The sequence below is a fragment of the Xenopus laevis genome, chromosome 1L, assembly GCF_017654675.1.
Source record: "Xenopus laevis strain J_2021 chromosome 1L, Xenopus_laevis_v10.1, whole genome shotgun sequence".
Taxonomy (NCBI): Eukaryota; Metazoa; Chordata; class Amphibia; order Anura; family Pipidae; genus Xenopus; species Xenopus laevis.
In genome coordinates, this window is record NC_054371.1 from 54,501,017 (window position 1) to 54,518,859 (window position 17,843).

General features: G+C 37.4%; 1 protein-coding gene across 4 annotated transcripts in view; it reads left to right on the top strand.

Annotated features, from left to right (window-relative positions):
• Nucleotides 1–6,445: 6,445 nt before the first annotated feature.
• Nucleotides 6,446–17,843, top strand: part of LOC121402798 (E3 ubiquitin-protein ligase MARCHF1-like) — an 84,841-nt gene continuing 73,443 nt past the window's right edge. The window contains exons 1-2 of one of the 4 annotated variants that reach the window (XM_041589274.1): nucleotides 6,447–6,942; nucleotides 7,176–7,384. In XM_041589274.1, the coding sequence (XP_041445208.1) occupies nucleotides 7,286–7,384 (99 nt within the window). In that variant the 5' untranslated portion in view covers nucleotides 6,447–6,942; nucleotides 7,176–7,285. Of the gene's footprint in view, nucleotides 7,385–17,843 lie in introns of all 4 variants that reach the window. The other 3 variants (XM_041589276.1, XM_041589277.1, XM_041589273.1) reach the window with 3 other exon arrangements.

Below are 17,843 nucleotides of genomic sequence, written 5' to 3' on the forward strand. Positions count from 1 at the left end.
GTTCAACTATTTTCAGCTCTATTGCACTGCGAATGGTCTGAGGTGGCGAAGAGTCTGGCACAAGAGGTAACGTTCAGTAAAATCCGCAAAATCCGCATAGTGAATTTGTGTAGTTAGGTCGCTTCGACAGAGGACAACTTCGCCAGGCATAAGGGAGTGAATTACCGCTAGAGTCTATCTCCTTCGCTAGCAAAGATACGCCAAATTTTTGCTAACGTTAGTCACTTCGCCCTTTAGTAAAACTGCCCCATGGTGTCTTGCCTAATTTATGTTCATAAACTTTGAATCTAAAACTCCTGTTTTTGAAAATGTTTGCACTTGCACAGGTACTAAATGACTAAATGGTACTAAATAAATTCTGGAATGTGCATTGATCAATCCATTTTTTTTTGTATGATTATATGTATATATATGTATAGTATATATGTGAGTTTATCAATATATGTATCTGTATACTTATATATATATTTGCTCTGGGGGTCATTTGGAGTGGTTGAACTTGAACTTTTGTCTTTTTTCCAACTCAAAATAACTGTGTAACTGTGTAAAATCATTGTCGGTAGAGCTGTTTACAGTTTCATTGCAAAATGTTAGCACATACGAGGTCAGATTCAGAACAATTACAGTACAATACTGCACCATTTAGTAAATAAAAGGCATAATTACATTTCCATTATATCTAATAACCCAAGCATTAGAAGATCTTGTTGTGGTATTTATACAAATGGCCTGTAGATGTCACTGTGCTCAATACTTATACTGTGCATACTTTCTATACAGCTTGTGGTGTTAGAGTTGCTTACTGTTGTGTAATGGCTGCATGAGCCTGTCAATAAAGCACTGTTATAATCTACTCATCCTTGGCTACCAAATTGACGATGGGTTGTCTCTTCTACCTCTGCAGCAGCCTGAACTTTTTCTCCCAAACCCTGGTGAGCCTACTATACCTTTTACTGCTTGGATCCGTATGTTTGAAAACTACATTATTGCTGCTAGCCAAGGGGAGATTTCTGCTGCTAGAAAGCGTGCTTTACTTATTCACTGCCTGAGAGCAGATATACAAATACTGCAAAATTTGACTTTTACATTGTGAATAAGGGTACTGCTATACTTGGAAGGGATCTTTTTGCTGCATTAAACCTACAAATAGCTGATGGTCTCATTACTACAGCACCAGTGCCTGCCACACAGCCAGTATCTAAAATGTCACCACAAAGCAACACTACATTGTTTTGTGCAAAGAACTTTGTAAACAAAGTTAAGTTGAGACCAGATATAAAACCAGTATGTCAGAAATTGAGGCGTGTTGTATAATGGCTGCATGAGCCTGCTAATAAAGCACTGTTATACTCTACTCATCCTCGGCTACCAAAACATAACACTTGTGAACTATGATCCTCCGTGTTAATAACAGGGTTAATTGATTAAGCTGATCAGCAGTGATATAGAGACTAGACAAAGACACACAGATGGTGGATGCACTATTGAACAATACTGAAACCATACTCTTTGTGAAAATTATTTCTATATAGTCAGTCTATGGTTGGTATTTCTGCAGCTCTTGCTATGATCATTAAATATATACCCACACATTTACCATTATGCACTGGGCTGAGCCCCAACTGGAGATAGAAACAATACACTCACTTCAAGATCTCAGTTCTATCTCTAGTGTGCCTTCCTTTCAAGTCTTTTTATACATACACTCTATTACAAGTCCAGACGCTTACAAATATGGATGGCAACAAAAATAGAAATGGGTATTTGTATTTCTTCTGATTTTCTAGTTCTATGTTTGACATATGTTGGAAGTGAGTTTAAAGCCTTCACTATCCTTTCAGTAGAACAAACAGCTCTTCTGGCAAGTCTGGTACATAGCCTTCTTGTTCTTTTCAGCCTTATGTCTACAAAATAATATATCATCTTTCAGTCTATCTTGATAAAATGTTCTGTGTTTGCCAGATTTTACACCATCCTGCTTTAATGCTGCTTAATCATTTACAGCTCTATGGCGATGTAATGAATAAATTGTATTCCCACTACTAATGCTATGCATTATGGAACCCTGTGCACCATTGCCATACCCCATAAGAACATCACAGGTAATGATACTTATTTTCAGAGTGGTTCCATCAACTAGGGGGATTATTTCATAAAGTCCGAATGCCCAAAAGTCCAAAATTTTTGTGAAAAAAAAAGCTTGAATTTTTTTGATTTAAGATATCCTGAGCTGCGCTGGGTTTTGTCCAAAAATCTGAAGTTTTTGTTGTTTTCGGGCAAAAATAAAAAAAAATTGGATGGAAAAACCAAAATAAAATCGTACAATTTGAATTTTCATACAATTTTCATGATTGATTGATTGATAGATAAATAAGGGGAAATAACCCATGCAGATTTGGTCAGAGTATATTTCAGAAAAAATGAGAATTTTGATAAATAACCCCTAGGTGTCAAGTCCATTGGTCATGTGTCTGCAACTGCTCTGTACATTTTATGCAACCGGACAATACAGCAGTGATTAAACTCTCTCCCCTTTAAGCGGTATCTGTTGACAGAGAGATAAGATTAATGACCTGACGTTACAGCTAGATAAGGTTGGAATCAAATGAGATTTCCTTACTTTGGGTTGAGATGTCTCAGACCAGTCTAATCTGAGCCCTTTCTTATTTTTTGAGTCCGAGACACTTGCTGCCCTGTACTGGAAATGTGAGTGTACAATCATCTCAGTTTATAGCAAACTGGTCAGCCTAGAGTGTTGTAAACATGAAACGCATAAGGCTGACTCTGTAATGGGTACTGAATAAATAAACAATGATTTTACTTCTCTGCCTCTTAATGGACTGCTCACTGAGTGCCGACTTGAAACTTACACGGCTAGCTGCATAATTGTCAAAATATTCAAGTAAATATATTCAAGTAAAACATGCTTTCCCTCCCCCCAATAAATATATACCGGTATATTTCATAGATTCTGTTCATGCATAAGCCCATTGTCATGCATCATAATTAAAACTTGGGTAGGTCACCCCTGCCCTTAAGTTATATTTTCAATGTTCTTTATGTGCATTTCCCCTCTGCCTCTTTTTAGCTTGCAAATTAAATTTTGATCAGCTTGATAGGGGGGACTGACCCCAGGAGCCAAAAAAACAATTTCTTGTGTTATTGTAACTTTTTTTTAACATATCTTTCTATTAAGGGCATCTTATATACATATCCAGACGGTCGCTGCCTGGTTTCTTGGTTAAACTGGACCCTAGCAACAGCTGCTAAAATTCCAAATTGAAAAGCTATTGCACTATATGTTACTTATGAACTAAATCCTTAATTTACAGGACAACTGGTGTACAGTGGGATGAAGAATGGGCAAGTGAGGTGTCACTGGAAATATCTTGTTGTGTATCTGAATTCATAACCACCAACTGAATTCAGCCATAGGGTGCTACAAGTTCAGCCTTATTCTACCTGAAGCCTGTGCCTCAAAGTGAAACAGAACAGTATTTTAGTTATTGGAATTACAACATCACATCTGATTCTACTGTTGTCTGCCCTTAATGCTGTTGAAGTTAAATTGATGACTCTGGTAAGGCAATTGAGGCTTGAAGACCACAAGTATCCCATCAATGTCTGTTGATGATTCTCCTCTGCAAAGCTATTGTCCTTCAGGTACACAGTTAAAATAATGTGAAATACCACATTTTAGGATGTTGCCTACTATACTAACAAGCACAACTTGTTCCATATTGGCTGAGGAGAACACATACCTGTGTGGGGGCTGCACAGAGTGCTACAGACAACTTCTGTGCTGCATAGTTTCAGTATACACCAGCAACATTAATTCCACTCTCTCTGCACCTGCACTTTTGTATGTGCATTGCACACAAAGCCCCAGGTATACTGATCCTTAGCTGCTCCTAATAATGATGTTTATATAGATGGAATAGATCCCTGCATTATTTAATATGAACAAATTATTTTTACTTTGTTATGTGACACATTTTCCTGTACTGTTAAACATTTAAAAAATGAGATAAATAATTCAGAGAACAGAAATGAACAAAAACAAATAGTTCGAGGACTACCCAGAAAGGTCAGGCTGTGCAACTCAGCAAAACAAAAATGCAGTACAAAACAGACAGAATAAATTGTCCTGCCATTCATTTCCTGATCCCATGTGCTTGCATCCTCCTACAGACATTTGGTTTAACCAATTAGGTTACCTCATTGTTTAGCAAAACACATTTTTAAAAGAAGACATTTATTATACATGTACAGAAGTAAAGAAGCTCCCTTTGTTTTACAAGCAACTTTAGCATAATGAATCAGTGGACTGTATCCCATAAAATATGTATATACTAGTAAATCCAAGCACAATTTCTGCCCAACAGATCTGGGATGGGACTGGGGCACTCACACTCTCTATTCTGCTCTTACATCCAGAGGACAAAATCCTAAAAGTAAACAGAGTAAAAATTTACAAAGAATCAGAAATCATAATGTAAAAATGAGTCTCAGACCTATTGTTCACCTTTGAATTAACTTTATTAAGTATGATATAGAGAGTGATATTCTGAGCCAAGTTGCAGTTGGTTTTCATTTTTCATTATTTGTAGTTTTTGAGTTATTTGGCTTTTTATTCAGCAGTTCTCCAGTTTGCAATTTCAGCAATCTAGTTGCTTGGGTCCAAATTACCCTAGCAACCATGCATTGATTTGAATAAGATACTGGAATATGAATAGGAGAGGCATGCATAGAAAGAGTAATGCAAAGTAGCAATAACAGTCAATTTGTAGCCTTACAGAGCATGTTCTGATAAGCCTGAGCCAAGCAACATCCTGCCCACCCACCTGTCCTTTGTTTTGTAAGGATCAGCATTTAGGGGCATCATGTTTATTTGTCACAACTGAGGAGAAGTGCTTTCTAGAAGTGGGGGTCTATGTCCCAGTTTTAAGTACCAGTGTGTGATGGTAAATTGGTAATGATCTCTTCAGACAAGGGTCTCAGGATGGATGTATGGATGGATGGTTTATGGCAGGTAGACCATCTTATGGTATTTTCAGCAAGCATTCCACTTGTGTATTTATAAAATAAAAGCTATGTGTTAATAAAAATCTTTGGCTTGTTGTATCCCAACCTGACTGCCCTCGATATAGGAAGGTATAAAGTGGAGTGGGTGGAGGAAAGGCTTGGAAGGTAAGACTGAGGCTTGATGCTGCACATCACATTGTAAATTCATTGTACTTATTTTATGGCAAACAAAACCAGCTTTTTTTAGTAAGATATTATATTAAATAAACTGTGCAGTGGCGCAAAACTTTCCAGTCTATTCATGCAGAGGAGAAATCATTTGCATAGAACGTTTGATCTTTTTTTCCTTTCCCCCAGTACTAAATCCATCGATTTTGGATTACTTTGGATACCAGATTGAATCTGCATGAAACTTTCAGATTGCAAATTTAGGTAAAATTGACCAAATAGTATGAACTGTGATCAAAAGCATTTTTAAGTCCCTTAAAGCCAGTGGTGTAGCTAGATGTTAATGGGCCCCCACAGCAAATTATATTTCGGGGGCCAAAACATTGGTAAGTTGACTTATTTTATCAAGATATAATGTATTACAATTGTTCATTAATTAGAACCTTGCTGGGCCTTTTACACTCCTGGCCCCCCTGGATATATATATATATATATATATATATATATATATATATATATATATATATATATATATATATATATATATATATATATATATTACATCCATCCAAATCTATTTTGCACCATGTACAGTGTTTTGGACAGAAACTAAAATTACAAAGGATGTAAGAGAGAGGCAGGGAAGCACTAGCAGTTTTCCTTTTATCAAGTAGACAGTAGAGGAACTACAAATCCCATAATTCTTTGCTGTTGCACAATGGTTTATGGAATACATTTTACATCCACGGGGGGGGGCATGGAACAGTTAGTGAATAAGTAGGACAGGATAGCATTGCCTGGAAAGATTTTTCATCTTTAAGTAATAGAAAACATATTTGTCTTCGTAGCTCTGAGATTTTCAGTCATTTGTAACAACAAACCTGTTCTTGTTTACATTTGTTATCTTTTTGCTAAGTATGAAATTGGCTGTATTTTATCATTTGGAAAATGATAAAAATGAAAAAGTACTGTCTTTGTAACTGTTTTTTTTTTCTATGAAAACGAATAAACGTTATAAAAAGAAAAACACATTTGGACCAGTAGGAAAAAACACCACTTTTACTTTCATTTACATGTGGAATATATACGCATATATATATATATATATATATATAAATATAAACTTTAGTAAACAGAGTCACGCAGATACATATTTATTAGTTACCATTTAGAGATTACTGCATATAACCTTTTATTAAGGTGTCAAAAGAATTTCATTGTGACTTTAACAAATGAAAATCTGTGTACATTGGTTTGTGTCAACATTTCTTTTTCTCTTACATTTTGCCCTTATTTGTGGCTGGTGCTGGTTTCTCAGCCAGGGCTTGTGGTGGAAGCGCTGAATGCACAGAGTGGAAGCAATTGACAGTAGCACGAGCTGGAGTAATACATAGATCTCTTTTCTGAGTGCTATTCCTTTCTATACCTGATCCCTTCACTGTGCTTCCCTGCTAGAAGGCAGATCGTTTGACCTAAGCAGATTAAACGCATGAACGACGCAGCCAGCTATCTGTGCTTTTCAAGGAAGAGATTTAGGTCCAAAATAGGACACTAAGCTTTTCAGCCTTATGCCTATTTACCTAGTCAGCATGCCGCAGCATCTCAGGGTGCTTAGTCGCCTCCTGAGGAATCAACTGGGAAACCAAAGCAGAAGTGGCAGCCCCTGCAAATGTAAGAGCTTTAGAGAGAATGCTCGCTAATAATGGCCTGTGAGACCCCGGTTTCCTTGGTTTCCATGACAGCTATTAGGTATCATAGAAATTGAATTGCTCACTGCTTCTGGGGGAGTGAAAGGGTGCACAAATGACAGAGTATATTACTTAGAACTTACCGTTCTCATCGCTTTGCCAGCAACATTGGAATATACTGTGATTTTTCTTACGAAAACTGGGTGGCATTTGCTTTTCTTTAAGGAATCTCCTGCTTTAATGAATTCAGTTGTTTCCAGCGGTCTATATATTTTTTTTATTATTATTTTTTAGAATTAAGCTTTGGAAATCAAGGCTATGAACTATTACACAGATGGGCTACAAAGGAGGAGTGAAGAATTAAGGCATCCAATCTGGTGTTGGCCACCTGCAGCATCCACATTATGCCCCTGCAACAAATCTCTGTAGTCCCTGCACAGGAGAGCACTGGCAATGGGAGAAGTTCATTGGGAAAGAATAAAGAAAAGAGAAAAGAAAGAGAGGTAAGTGCCATACTGTGCATATAAACTGTTCATTCGACAAAAAAAAAAAAAAAAACTCTTGTTCTACTTTACAATAGCATTCTATAAATTGAGACATTATTCTATCTCCTTAATTGTCTCCAAGGCCTGTATATTGTGCTGCTGGTACAGAACATGTGTTTGCATATCCAACTTTTCTTGCTAATTTGGCAAGTCTTGGATGGTTAGATTAATATTCAGAGCAGCAGCCATGTATAGATTATTAGGCAGTAGATCAGCTCTCAATACATAATTTAGAGGGTTAATATGACATCTGAATTCAGTATAAGGTCATATTTCAGTAAGCATTCTCCTTAGTTAATGGGCATGCATTCGTGGATGATTAAGTTATGACTTGTACAATGAATTTTCCTACAGGGAATGAAAACAGAAGATAACATTTGCTTTGTGTTTGTCATGAATTTTTCCCCTCTCTCTCTCTCACTCTCATTTACTTCAAAATACTTTAGTAAATGTCTTTATTAAACTCCAACAAAGAAAGTGGTATTTTTCTGCCTAAAATGTGTTGGTTATTCATTAAATGTATCCCTTTGTATTGCTTATTCTTAAAAAAACAAAAACATTTAAATATAATTTTTTTGGAAAATAATTAGATGTAATAGGGGTTATTTAAGATGTGCAATGCAGGCATAATCCACCCATGTTTTTATCATTTGCACCCTACCCTTTTTCGTTAAACGAATTGCAGCAGGTCTCTGTGCTCCAAAATACAGTACAGAGGCCTGTGGCCACTCCGTGATTACAGCTTTAGCTGCATTTATCAGGACTATATTTGTTAGGAGTGGGTGGATTAGTATGTAGGTGTCCCACTTATGGCCCTATAACTTGAACGTCATTCAGTCGAGCAGGTTAGAGAACGGCTGTGGTTATAGTCTGCAACAGCACCCTGCCTATAGGGCTGCCCTGTTTCTGCAGCCCCCTGCATTCTGCAACTTAAAGGAAAACTATACCCCCAAAATGAATACTTGAGCAACAGATAGTTTATATCAAATTAAGTGGCATATTTAAGTATCTTTGTCAAACTGTAATTTATATTTAAGTAAATATTGCCCTTTTACATCTCTTGCCTTAAACCACCATTTAGTGATGGTCTGTGTGCTGCCTCAGAGATCACCTGACCAGAAATACTACAACTCTAACTGTAACAGGAAGAAGTGTTGAAGCAAAAGACACAACTCTGTCTGTTAATTGGCTCATGTGACCTAACATGTATGGTTTGTATGTGTGCACCGTGAATCATACGATGCAAGAGGGCTGCCCTTATTTTTTAAAATGGCAATTTTCTATTTATGATTACCCAATGACACATACTACTAAAAAAGTATATTATTATGAAAATGGTTTATTTACATGAAGCAGGGTTTTACATATGAGCTGCTTTATGCAATATATTTTTATAGTGACCTACATTGTTTGAGGGGTATAGTTTTGCTTTAAGTCAGATTTTCCCCTTTATTGCTCCTGGACTTGCGGCAGGAGCAGATGTAAATTGACCCTTTATGACTTTTTCTCCACCTTCATAATAATTCTATTGATCTACAAGTATGGGATCCGTTATCTGGAAACCCGTTATCCAGATAGCTCTGAATTTCAGAATGGCTGTCTCCCATAGACTCATTTTTATCCAAATAATCCAAATTTTAAGAAAAAAAAAATGCAATTTTCTCTGCAATAATAGAACAGTAGCTTGTACTTGAGCCAAACTAAGATATAATTAATCCTTATTGGAAGCAAAACCAGCATATTGGGTTTATTTAATGCTTAATGAATTTTCTAGTAGACTTAAGGTATGAAGATCCAAATTATGGAAAGATCTGTTATCCGGAAGGTCCTGAGCATTCTGGATAACAGGTCCCATACCTGTATATATATATATATATATATATATATATATATATATATATATATATATATATATATATATATATATATATATATATATATATATATATATATATACATACATATATATATATATAGCTCCATAGGGGCAAGGACTGCTGGAACCAATGAACAATTTCTGTTAAAGCAATGCATGTGTATAAATGACTGTTTGGAATTTGTAGAAAAAACTGTCTATGTTAAAGATTTAGTTGACCTGATGAAGTTGTGACTTTTCTGAACTTGTTCTAGGCTTGGGTCATTTCAACCCCATTCCATTTAAGTTCCATGTCTTTTTGTCAAAAGTTGTCAGTGTATAACATTTTGAATACTTGCTAAGCCAACCAATCAGTAATAACTTTCTTGGTAATACCATTCACAAACTGAATGTTTTAGTCATGACAGCCAATGGCTTACTGCCTATTAGATAGTCAGACTTTTGAAGGATTAGTGTTGGAAAGCAATAGCCCATGGGTATCCAGAGAATACAGAGTCACACTGACTAAGACCTAAGGCATTCCTTCAAAAAGAAGGTGCGTCAATCCACTTAAAAAAAAAATACATGTTTCATTAAAATACGTTGTCAACGTTCACACAAATAAGACTTTACTTAACAGAATGCTCAGAATTTGTTCTGCTGTGATCACTGCAAAGGGTGGTCATTTTGTCCAATATGTAGTCAGTTTTTGTTCAGTGAGTAGATTTGTCATTTTTTAAATAGTTTTAAGAACTATATTGCTATTATGTAACTGTCTGCTTTGTATGAGAAACTGATACAAGCTTAAACTGTTATAAAACAAATTCAACCCCGATAGGGGAATATAAAATGTTTCATTGGCACTAAACATTCACAAAACTGCAATTTTAAGCATTGCTTGTGATTTTAATTACATTCTTTTTCGAATGTTAAAAAGCTTTTACCATGGTAATACTCTCAAAATACATAATACAGTGCCAATTCCCTGTCTTAAATGCCCAGAAACAGGTAGGGTAAAAACAGTGTCAATGCAATGTACAGTATAATATAGTATAGTATAGTACAGTCTAAAGCATAAAAGGGGGTCCGTTTACTAAAGCGCAGTAAAAATATGCGCACAAAATATAGACAAATTTGTTGCCAAATATGTTTTCTCCAGTTTACTAACCTGCGGTAAATATAAATTTGCGAATTTTCTCGCACAAGAATATGTTTTCGCAAGTTATCGCTTTTGCTGAAAATAAGACTAATGCCTGATTTACTAAACAGTGAAATGTACGAAATACAAAATTAACGGCAGAATATTCGCAAAATTTTACCACCATCTATACAGTGGCGTTAATTTATTTTTTCACCAGAAAATTCTCAAGGGGACAGGAAATATCCCATAACACCATGTTTTACCCATCATTCTGTTCCTGTTGCTATTCCTGACAGGAGAAGAGAGAAGTGTTAGGACAATCAAAGATGTTTTGGATTATTCTTTTGTCTGGTGCTACAGCAGGTTTTTCACCTGAAAGACGATTTATTATGGCTAGGAAGGACCAAAGGCATCGTGAGCCTAGATTAAACTACATTTATATGTTTATGAATTTTATGTATATAATTCTTTTGGCTGGGGGTAAGTTTTGTGACTGGATGTATTGAAATGTGGATTTATACGATGCATACATGTTTGATTGGTTTACTGTGTTGTTGATAATATCTATAAAGTTTAGCGGTTTTGAAGATACATATCTGCCCATGAATCATGCCATAATAAACGCCATAAAACAACTTTTTTTATAGCATAAATATTCGCAAACTTAATATGTCAGAAAATCTGCTAATATTACCGCTAATGTAAGCTGGCTCGTCAACGTAGTTACCGCAAGTGATCGCAATGACTTCTGAGTGCATCGCTGTTTAGTAAACTTCGCTGCGAATATTTTTGCGGGAAAATATTTGCAGCGATATCATGCGGAAACATATTGTCAAATTTACCACGCTTTACTAAACGGACCCCAAGGTAGGATAAAAGTAGTGCCACTTCTATGACAGAATGACAGAATGAAATGTTCAGTGTTTATTGTATATAATACTTCTACCAACACATGGTAGGAAACATGAAGTATAAATGGTAAGTAAATCCCCCTGAGAGTTCCTCAGAATGTTTTTGATTACTTTGAGCAGCCAAACCCCATTCTTTTCTATAGAGTGTTAGAACTCCGTGGCTGGGATGGGATTGTATCAAATTTTTATTTCTATTAAATGGTATATTTTGTCTGCAAATAACTGATCTCTCCTAAATCTTTTCCTGTGTATGTTCTCTTCCACATGCTCCATATGTAAGCTATTCGTGGTAACTTTTAAGAGGTGATGGGAGGGTCATTTTGTGGGAACATTTTTGAGACTAAGGTCCTGAAACAGGGTAGATGTGAACCATTAAAACCACACTATGCTACATTTACCTATTAAAATGTTTAGTTGTAATGCCCAGTACCAATGCAGCAGACTGTGATGCTAGCCATTAATAATAAAGTATTCTTATCTGGCAAGGTCCAAACAAGCAGATCTTTGACCACTGTGGCCACCCATCTACATATTCAAATTGGAATGATCCGATTGTTTGGACCTTGGGCCTAAGATAATAATGTAATCCTGTACATACCTGATGGGAGAAGACAAACAGATTTTAACTTGAAGGGATTTTTCATAGGCTAGTACTAGAGATTGATAGTTAAGACCACCTTATTGGGTTTACTTTGACTAGTTATGATGGCTTGGAAATTTTATCATCATAAAATTATACCTAATCACCTCTGTTTTTGATAACTCTATGCACTTTCACAAAATAAATTACTAATTCATCAAAGGACCAGGGATTGTACACTAATCAATACCCTGTTTTTTTTTTTTTTAAATAGAACCTCTGTTTTTGATAACTCTATGCACTTTCACAGAATAAATTACTAATTCATCATAGGGCCAGGGAATGTACACTAATCAATACCCTCTTCTTTTAAATAGAATGTAAACTGGTCTGTGATTATATAAAGTGGCCATGTGGTGTATTTAATAGCGAGATGGAGAGGCGGTAATTGCAGGAGCATAATATTTACCAGTTCTGAGCAGCAGTTCCAGTAATCACTTATTTAACAGGATTGACCTCCTTACCTATTTCAATCTCATCCTTAAAAAGAGTTTACTTGTGTAATAGTAGGAAAGAAGAGCAGCGAGTGGTAACAGAAAACATAATTAAAACAAAAGAGACATACTGGGCCTCATTTATTAATACAAGCATGGGGCATGTTATCCAGAATGCTTGGGACCAGGGATCCTTTTGTTATTTGGATCACCATACCTTAAAGCAATGCTGTCCAAATGGTGGCCTGCTGCTCCCCTTGTGTGGCCATCCATTGAAGTATGGTTGTAAACCAGATTATTTACCTCTGTGTAAACTTCAATGGGTATCAGAAAGGAGATTAACTGAACCCTGCATTGTTCACATCTCATATTCAGGCTCTGCATTGTTCATATTTGTAATACCATGTATTGATCACCCTGTATTGTACACACCTGTAATGACCTCCATGGTTCACTCCTGTAATACCCAACATTGATAACACCTCAGACTGTCAGTGCCCATATTGTTCACCTGTTCACAACTCATACAGACTGTAGGAACAGCACTGGCATTGTATCACTTTACATATTACAGTACATACTGTCCATCTTAGAGTGGTCACAGTCAGAACAGATCCTACTCTGTTCTGACTGTGACTGTCAGTGTCGGACTGGGGTGCCTGGGGCCCACCAGGAAACCTCATCTCAAGGGCCCACCCTCCCGTACAAAATAGTGCCCGCAAATATAAAAATTAACATTTTTATTTAAAACAAAACTGGAATGGCTGTGACAATATTAAATTAAAATATTAGTCATAAATAAAAAAGCATAACAGAATCCTTTTAAGTAAGTGCAAATGCAATATAAACAAGGTAACCCTTTTATCACACTTTACTGCTGTACTGCAAGTTGGAGTGATATAACCCCCCTCCCTTTCCCCCCAGCAGCCAAACAAAAGAACAATGGGAAGGTAACCAGATAGCAGCTACCTAACACAAGATAACAGCTGCCTGGTAGATCTAAGAACAACACTCAATAGTAAAATCCAGGTCCCATTGAGACTGATTCAGTTACATTGAGTAGGAGAAACCTACACACCAATATTACAACTAAATACACTTGCTGGTTCAGGAATGAAAGTAAATTACCTGCAGTGTAAATAATGTAATTTAGAAATAAAAACTAAACCATAAAAAGCATGACAACGGATAGTATGACCCAGAGAGTGATATTCTAAGACAATTTGCAATTGGTCTTCATTTTTTATGGTTTTTTATTAATTACTTAGCATTTTTGGCATTTCAGTCATTGGTTTGAGTCAGAAGAAGAAGGCATGCAATTTGAAAACTATACAAAATAAAAAAAAGACGAATTGAAACCTTGCTAAGAATTGTCCATTCCATAACATAGTAAATGGTGCACTATACCCTAAGAGGTTAAAAACTTGCAACTTTTTGTCTGCTCATCCCCACCCTAGTAACAGTGTGACAAAAAATAATTATACACATTTTTTAATAACTTATTTTTTTTTATATTTTGACCAAAGTAAGAACCTGTGCTGCAGCAGGGGGGGTCACAATTTGAGGCTTCAGTATAGCCAGTAATGTCATCAAGTTAGATATATGATGATGTGCCACCTGGGAGACAGGAGAGGGAGTTTTGCCACCACCAAGCTCTGCTTCTGAAGACAATGCACTCTTTATTCATTTGGCTTAAAACTTACAGACTACTCAATATGCAATACTCTTAACTGTCATGGATTCTACAGCCAGATATTTTACTTAGTCTTACTTTGTAACTGACCGCATGATGTTACTACTAGAATTCTGGCCTTGTATTTCAATCTTTTCAATTAAAGGGGTGGTTCACCTTTAAGGTAACTTTTATTTTGTTATAGAATGGCTAATTCTAAACATCTTTTCAATTGGTTTTCATTATTTTTTTATAGTTTTAAAATGATTTGCCTTTTTCTTCTGACTCTTTGCAGCTTTCAAATGGGGGCCACTGACTCCCTACTAAAAAAATACTATGTAAGGCTACACATGTATTGTTATTGTTAATTTTCATTACTGATCCTTCTATTCAGGCCTCTTCTATTCATATTCCAGCCTCTTATTCAAATCAATGCATGGTTGCTAGGGGAATTTGGGCCCTAGTTACCAGATTGGTTAAGATGCAAATTATAGAGATGCTGAAACAAAAAGCTAAATAACTCAAAATCCACAATTAATAAAAAATGAAAACCAATTACAAATTGTCTCAGAATATCCCTATCTATGTCATACTAAAAGGTGAACAGTCCCTTTAAAAGCAGCCTAACAAATTCTTTCCTTTTATAGGCAGTTTATGAGAAATTGCTAGCGTGTGTGGGTCTCTCTTTGCTATGAACTTGTGCCTACACTGCACAGGTTATATATAAAAATCTCATGTGGCCCTTCACATCTTGTGGGCCTTAGATAAAATAACCTTACCAAAATATATATTATATATAGTTAATCCAGAGGGGAAACTCACCTAGCACGACGCCTTTCCTGCAATCAATGCAGAGCAGGGGAACAGAATAGCCGAGCAATGACTTGGCAGTGGCTGCCTGCTGCCTATTACACAGTCCATGCCACCCCCCCCAACCCCCTAGGGTGATTAAGGTTGTCAGCACAACTTGAACTTGCCCAGCCCAGGCACAAGCAGGCAGCAAAAGTGAATTCAGCCAGCCAGGAGGATCCACCCCACCGCACCAGTCCAGCAGTACTTCAGGCTCTCCCTCTCTGACGCGTCACGCGCGCAACTCTCTTCTTCCCCCCACGAGAAGGACGCATTGGACGCCAGCCAGGTCAGTGACGTCACCATCAGGCGCATTGCACTCACATACTGAAACATGCACAGTAGTGCAGCGCACGGCACAACCACCCTGCACAGAGCACAGTCAGGCTGCAGGCAGCAGCTTTGACAGGCAGTTCGGTAGCCAGCCCAGGTGATAGTGGCAGCGCTGCAGGGCCCATTGCAAAACCGTAGCTCTGGCAAAAAATAGATGGGAATCTGGTCGTAGGGGCCCACAAGGACTGGGGCCCACCGGGATTTTTCCCGGTGTCCCGGTGGGCCAGTCTGACACTGGTGACTGTTCTACCCTACCTGTTTGCCATACTCTGCCTGTCCAACTCTGACTGTGTTTGCCATACTCTGCCTGTGTGTGCTCTACTCTGCTTGCCCTACAAGCAATCCTTTGCCACACATAGAGGAAATATTTTCAGAACTCAGAGGAGCAAAATTCTTTTCTACTCTGGATCTTCAGAGTGCTTATCATCAAGTATTACTGCATGAGGAATGCAGAGACCTCACTGCATTTATCACCCATGATGGTTTATTTTGGTTCAAGCGTGTACCTTATGGACTGGCTTCAGCACCAAGTTGTTTTCAAAGACTGATGTCTTCTATACTCCATGACATACCTGGTGTACAATGCTATTTGGACTATATAATTGTCTATGCTCCAACTATGGATCTTCATTACAAGTACCTAAAAAATGTTCTGAAATGCATTGATTCTGCTGGACTGAAACTGAACCTTTCCAAATGCCACTTCAGACAAACTCAGCTGTCATTTCTGGGTCATATAATCTCACAAGATGGACTACAGTGATACGCAATATGTTGGCGCTATATAAATACATGTTAATAATAATACTATTCTAAGTTTATTCCCAACTATTCTTCAGTTGTGGAGCGACTTAGAGCACTACTATGTGGAACTTTAAGCCTGGTTTGGTCAGAGACTGCTCAACATAGCTTTGACATAGTGAAACAGTTAATTGTGAATAGTCCAGCTCTAGCTTTATTTGATCCTGCACTACCCATTATGGTTACTACAGATGCTTCAGACAATGGTGTTGATGCAGTTCTCACACAGATCCATGCTGATCACGCAGAGAAAACTGTTGCATTTGCATCCAGAACACTTACAGAGAAGTAAGTATTCAACTGTTGAAAAAGAAGCTCTAGCATGTGTTTTGGCAACAGAAAAATGGAGAACCTACCTATGGTGTTGAGAATTTACCTTATGCACTGATCATAGCCCTTTAACTTTCTGCTTACAACAAAGGGACTAGGAAGAGCTGGAATGCGTATAGCTAGATAGTCAGCAAGGCTACTGAATTTCAACTACAAAATGCAATACAAACCAGGTTTGAAAAATGTTACTACTGATTGTTTGTCACGTTTACCTTTACCTGCAGCTTCTGATACACTGGATGAGGACATAGAAGTTGTAGCACTGACTGATTTACTATCATCTGCATTTGCAGCTAGTGATGGGCATATTTATTCGGCAGACGCGAATTCGTGGCGAATTTGCGCGATTCACCACCAGCGAATAAATTCGCGAAACGCCCGCGAAAATTTGCCCGAAAAAATTCGTTGGGGTCGAAAAAACGGACGCCGGCATCAAAAACGAGACGCCGGCGCTGTTTCGTGAATTTTTCGACGTTTCGCGAATTTCGCGCTAAATTTGCACATTTTTTGGCGAAACGGCGCAAATTCGCCCATCACTAGTTGCAGCTGCTGATTATAAGCAAACTTGCCTCACATGTCCAATTCAAGTAAAACTACGGACATCTTACAAAGCAAATGGCCAAATGCTGAGAAGAAACTCAGTCCTGATCTTCAACCTTACTACAGGATTAGACATGAACTGTCCTTAGTAGATGGCTATGTTGTCCGTTGAGCTCACCGTTTACTGGTACCAGAGCATAGAAGGTAATCCAAAGGAGTTAATATTAGACAACGGACCACAGTTTGTCTCATCTGAGTTTGAAAACTTTCTGAGAGAGAGGAATATTGTGCATCGGAAATCAACAACAAGCAAATGAAGAAGCCTGAAAGAAGCACTACAGACATGTTGCAGACATCAAACTTCCACAAAATACTGTGCCTACAAAAATCATCTACTGCTAACATTGTCAAACGTCAATAAGCCAAATGCAAGGCTTATACTGACAGAGAGCGTGGTGCAATCGGAGTGCACTTTCAGCCTGGATATTTAGTCAGAATTAAGAAACCAGGAATACTGAAACAAGGACAATCTAAATTTACTACACCACTTAATGTAACACATTAGCAAGGACCACCCACATATGAACTGTCTGGACGCATATGGAATGCAAGTCATCTTGCTCCTGCTAGATTTGACTTTGGAGAAGCTCCATTTGATGAAGGGCATTTTCCTACTCCTGATGCCAACTGCAATAGACCTGAAGAAAGTGATCCTATAAGCGTACCGAGAGAATCAGAAAACTACCTGCATGGACCAAGGACTATGTTATGTGAAGAATGTATATTACTGCTTGAAGATGCATTGTTGTTGTTTATTACAAAATGCTTTCCTACTATAGGGGGAATATTTGGTGTTTATACAAATGGCCTATCACTGTGCAAATGAGTTGTGCTGTGCATGCACAGTACTT